This window comes from Wolffia australiana, chromosome 4 (assembly GCF_029677425.1).
Source record: "Wolffia australiana isolate 7733 chromosome 4, ASM2967742v1".
Classification (NCBI taxonomy): Eukaryota; Viridiplantae; Streptophyta; class Magnoliopsida; order Alismatales; family Araceae; genus Wolffia; species Wolffia australiana.
Window position 1 is genome coordinate 9,470,001 of NC_135838.1, and position 4,555 is coordinate 9,474,555.

At 48.4% G+C, this 4,555-nt stretch overlaps 2 protein-coding genes across 2 annotated transcripts; one reads left to right on the plus strand and one right to left on the minus strand.

Moving 5' to 3' along the window:
* The first annotated feature begins 356 nt into the window (after nt 1-356).
* Nucleotides 357-2,785, plus strand: LOC144701860 (Tetratricopeptide repeat (TPR)-like superfamily protein). Its single transcript, XM_078573648.1, has one exon. It carries the CDS (start codon nt 374-376, stop codon nt 2,678-2,680), a length of 2,307 nt encoding a protein of 768 aa, XP_078429774.1. The 5' UTR covers nt 357-373; the 3' UTR covers nt 2,681-2,785.
* Nucleotides 2,786-2,872: 87 nt separating this feature from the next.
* LOC144701862 (Cytochrome c oxidase biogenesis protein Cmc1-like protein) lies at nt 2,873-4,236 on the minus strand. Its single transcript, XM_078573650.1, has 3 exons — nt 4,076-4,236; nt 3,229-3,376; nt 2,873-3,031 (listed from the first exon to the last, which is right to left on the minus strand). Exons 1-3 carry the CDS (start codon nt 4,128-4,130, stop codon nt 2,959-2,961), a joined length of 276 nt encoding a protein of 91 aa, XP_078429776.1. The 5' UTR covers nt 4,131-4,236; the 3' UTR covers nt 2,873-2,958.
* Nucleotides 4,237-4,555: the final 319 nt, after the last annotated feature.

Genomic DNA, 4,555 nt, shown 5'->3' on the forward strand with positions numbered 1-4,555 from the left:
CAGGACGGAAAAACTGTCCCATCTGCAAGGTTGGACAAAAATTGCAAACGGAAATTAGTCTCGAGATCTCTGGACGGGACGGTTTTCATCCACTCGGACGAAAATCATCCAATCTGGAGGTCTCATTCAAAAAAACCTGCCCATCCGCGTCCCTGCACTGATTCCGGACGTCAGACAGGACAATCTTCGTCCCGTCCCGTCGATCATCCACGTCCCGGACGATCCGGAACTGTCTAAACGTCATCGATGACCGAGACGGTTAACGGGAATAATTTCGTCCCGTTCCGTTCATCGTCCGTCCACGAGCCTTGCTCTTACCGTTGGCGGTCGTCTTCGTCGCCGAGAAGAAACAGAAGAGATCCTCGCCCGGCGGATGCAGAAGAGACCGAGACTTGTTCTCGAAAGCTCTTCTCTCGCCGGCGCCTTGTCCGCGCTCGCCAAGATCCGCGATCTGGTCACCGGGGCCGCCCTCCACGCCGCCATCGTCAAGCGGAGCTTCGACTCTCAGGCCGACGTCTCCAACGCGCTGATCAACCTCTACGCCAAGTCCGGCGCCATCGCCGCCGCCGCGGCGGCGTTCCGATCGGCGGCGATCCAAGACGCCGCCTCCTGGAACTCCCTCATCTCCGGCTATGTCCGCCACGGAGAACTGGCCGAGGCGGTCGCCGGATTCAACGCCATGGCCGCGTCCCCTTCTCCTCCTGATCAGATCACACTCTCCAGCCTGCTCTCCGCTTGCGCTTCTTCCCCCTCCCGGCTCGGAGAATCGATCCACGGCCGTTCGATCCGCCTGGGCCTCCAGTCTCAGCCGTCCGTCGCCAATTCCCTGATCTCCTTCTACTCCAAGTCCGGCGACCTGGAATCCGCGGAGGGCGTCTTCCACGCCCAATCCGAGAGAAACGCCGTCTCTTACAACTCCATGCTCGCGGGGCTGCTCTTTAACGGTAGATTTCTCCAAGGAATTGAGCTTCTCCGAGCTACGCCGCCGGCCCTCGCCGACGCGGTGACCGCCATCGCCGCCGCGCAGATCTGCTCCGAGCTCTGCATCTTCAGCCACGGCATGGCAGTCCATGGATTCTCTCTTCGGAGAGCCTTCGAAGAACAGAATCAAAGCGTCGAGAACAGTCTTCTTCACTTCTACGCCAGCGCCGGGCGCTTAACTTCTGCACAGAACCTGTTCGTCGTAATGCGGCGCAGGGACATCGTCTCCTGGAACACGTTAATCTCTGGGTGTTCTCGCTGGCAGCGGAAGCGGGCGAGGGAGCTGTTCAAGGTGCTTCTTCAGACCGGGCTTCGATGCAGTATCGGGACATGCCTTGCCATTACTCCTTCTTTCTCTTCGCCGGAGGATTGTTTCCTTGGGAGATCCGTTCATGGCTGGACGTTGAAATCTGGGCTCGTTGACCAACTTCAGTCGGTCAACGCGCTTATTCAAATGTACATAAACTGCGGCGACTTGGCTTCTTCCTCTGCCCTCTTCCATGGGTTGGCGGCCGCGTCGGCGCCGTCGCCGCCGGACGTCGTCTCCTGGAATTCGATGATCGTGGGATGCGCTCAGCATGGGCTTTACTTGGACGCTCTCAAGCTCTTCTCTTTGATGCTGGCGTGGTCTTGCTTGAAGCCTGATCATATAACCATGGTCAGCGTCTTCTCTGCTTGTGGACAGCTCAGTCAACTTTCTCTGGGGGGAACCCTGCATGGTTTTTGCATGAAGCTCCCGGTGGCCAGCCACGTCCGCCTTAACAACTCGCTGCTGACAATGTATAGCCGTTGCGGCGACGTGGCGAGCTCTGAGTCAGTGTTCAGGGAGACCAGAGGAAAGAACTTGTGCTCATGGAATTGCATGATATCCAGTTATGTTCAGAGAAGAGAGAGCAGGAAGGCATTGGAGACGTACCGAAGGATGGGGGATGTTGATCTGGATCCCGATGAGATCACGGCCGTTGGATTGCTGTGCTCGTGTGCGCACTTGGGTTGCACCAAGCTTGGGAGGGGCGTCCATGGGTATGCTCTTCGCCATGGGATGACCATGAATTCATATGTTTCCGCTGCCATCATCGACATGTACTGCAAGTGTGGGTGGCTCGAGGCTGGCGTTAGACTGTTTGAGAGCTCGGGCGACGCGAGATCGGTGGCATGCTTTAATTCTATGATCATGGGTTATGGTTTACATGGTCATGGTTGGGAGGCTATAAGGTTGTTCTCTGAGATGAAGGGCAAGAGAATTTCCCCGAATAAGATCACATATATCTGCATTTTATCCGCATGCAGCCACTGCGGATTAGTTGACCAAGGATGGGAGCATTTTAAGGACATGGGTAAACATGGCATTGAGGCGATGGCAGAGCATCATGTGTGCATGGTGGATATGTTGGGAAGAGCAGGAGAGATAGATGAAGCATGTAAGTTTATTGCAAGCTTGCCGTGCACGGCTGAACCGGGGGTATGGGGAGCTCTTTTGAGCGCATGCAAAGATCATGATGATGTGCAGATGGGGAGGTTGCTTGCAGAGTATTTATTCAACTGTGAGCCTTGGAATGTGGGTTATTATGTCTCTCTCTCTAATTTGTATGCTGCATCGGAGAAGTGGAGTGATGCAGTCAGTGTGAGAACTATGATGGATGACAGGGGCTTGGTGAAGGCCCCCGGACGCAGTTTCATCGATCCATGCAGCATATGATGTATAGTCCAACAAGAAACATTCCATGCGTGATCCTTGATACATTGACATTTTCGGTGGTAAAAAAAAACTGACTGGGTATCATAATTAAAGTTGATTTTAGCATTGCAATGATCACTGATGTACTAACATTTCGTACATGGCTCTCTTCATTTCAGATCATTCAATCAGCCCGCCAGAATAGAATCCCAATTTTGGCATTAATTTGTCCTGATATTTTGATTAATCACAAAAAGTTGGCCTTACACAAATAATGAAGTTTTCTCGTTTTCCCTGATCTAATTTTTGCCCTTGCTCTCCTGTTCCATCATGTAGATCTTCTTCATTTCTTCCAGGACGGAATCATTAGTGCTGGAAGAAAAAAACGAAGAAAACGCGTCGTCATCAAACAAGAATCGTCAACAAGATCCCATTAATGGTCAGATTAATTTCTATCAAGGCTCAAAACTATTTGAAGATAGCCACTGAATTAGAAAATCTCAAGTGCTGTGCCGAACCCAAAGTCTACAGTCATACTATAAGATCAGCTTAATAATAACGAAACTTACAATTGGTGAAGACAAGTGTTGAGTTCCTTGGCCTGTTTCCTGCATTGCCATACCACAGATATTGTTCTTCCTGTGGCGCAAACTGCGTACTTCTGGGCAAGATCACTGCATTCTTCGAGGGCTTTTTGCTTCATTTTGCTCCGTAAAGCTGATATAAACAACTTAGGAGGGTCATGCCTCATAAATTTAAAAGAATCAGATCTTAAGTTTCTACGCCTCACAGACAAATAATAAAGATTTCCAAGAGAAAAAATCAAGCCCAATTGACACTGGCGCTACATTTCGAAAGTAGATTAGTTCCGAAGGAAATTCCTCAGATCAAAATAAATCATTTATCGGGAGTGATTCAAAAGGATGTCAATGAACAAGATATGATACGATTCTGTGCTACCGAAATTTAACAAAAAAATGCCAAACAAAATAAATGGAAAGACAAAAAATCTGAAAAATATTCGTATACGAACGCCTTCTCTCGCTTGCGAATTTCAGTAATTCTCGGAATCTTGTATAACCTAGTCAGAACTTGTTAAAAATTAGGCGCAATGTTCGAGAGTTTCAATCGATCTCATACTTGTCATCCCGCACTGCATTTCAATCTAAATATACAGATAATCGACGAAAAAACGGGAATACTGCGAGATTCAAACAGTGACATGCAAATAATTAAAATAAAACGCACAACAGACAAAGTTAACAAACGATGTCAAATTACGGAAGCGAGATTATAAATCCTACAGACCACACCGGATCGAGATTCTTAGTTGAGGGCAAAGATAGAAAGAGAGAGAGAGAGAGAGAGAGATCAGATGCGAAGCAATCGAAGAACGTAGAGATGGATTGGCCTAACCTTCTTCTACTTTCTTCTTCACGTGGTTCTCTCTGGCCTCCTGGACGTATCCCATCGATGGACTGATCGGACTTCGGCGATCGCCGCGAGGAGCTTCTCGACGACCTCCGCCAGGTTTCGCAGGAGCCCTGTAACTATATTTTACTACGACTATTGCATATTATAAAGTTTTTTTGCTCTTCTTGATGTTGGAGATTTTTGAGAGGCAAAAAGTTTGAAAACAAATTATATTTTACTATTCTTCTACATTTTGGGGGTGGAAAGGCCCATATGGTTATTTCTTCAAGCTAGACATTGATGATGATGGCGATGACGGTGACAATAATGATGTTGAAATTTATGGACTGTGATGATGACGAACCATCATCCTTCTGCAAAAGAGAGGTAATTTTTCAGTATGGTTTATCTCTCTCCAAATCTCTCTCGTACTGTGGATAGCGGATAACATCAAATTAGTACTCATAAAAGTGTGCTATTATG

Coding starts and splice junctions, on each gene's coding strand:
- LOC144701860 (XM_078573648.1), top strand. CDS start 374: ATGCAGAAGAGACCGAGACTTGTTCTCGAAAGCTCTTCTCTCGCCGGC.
- LOC144701862 (XM_078573650.1), bottom strand. CDS start 4,130: ATGGGATACGTCCAGGAGGCCAGAGAGAACCACGTGAAGAAGAAAGTA. Junction 3,377..4,075: donor GAAGAAGAAAGTAGAAGAAG/GTTAGGCCAATC, acceptor TGTTTATATCAG/CTTTACGGAGCAAAATGAAG. Junction 3,032..3,228: donor AACACTTGTCTTCACCAATT/GTAAGTTTCGTT, acceptor TTTTTCTTCCAG/CACTAATGATTCCGTCCTGG.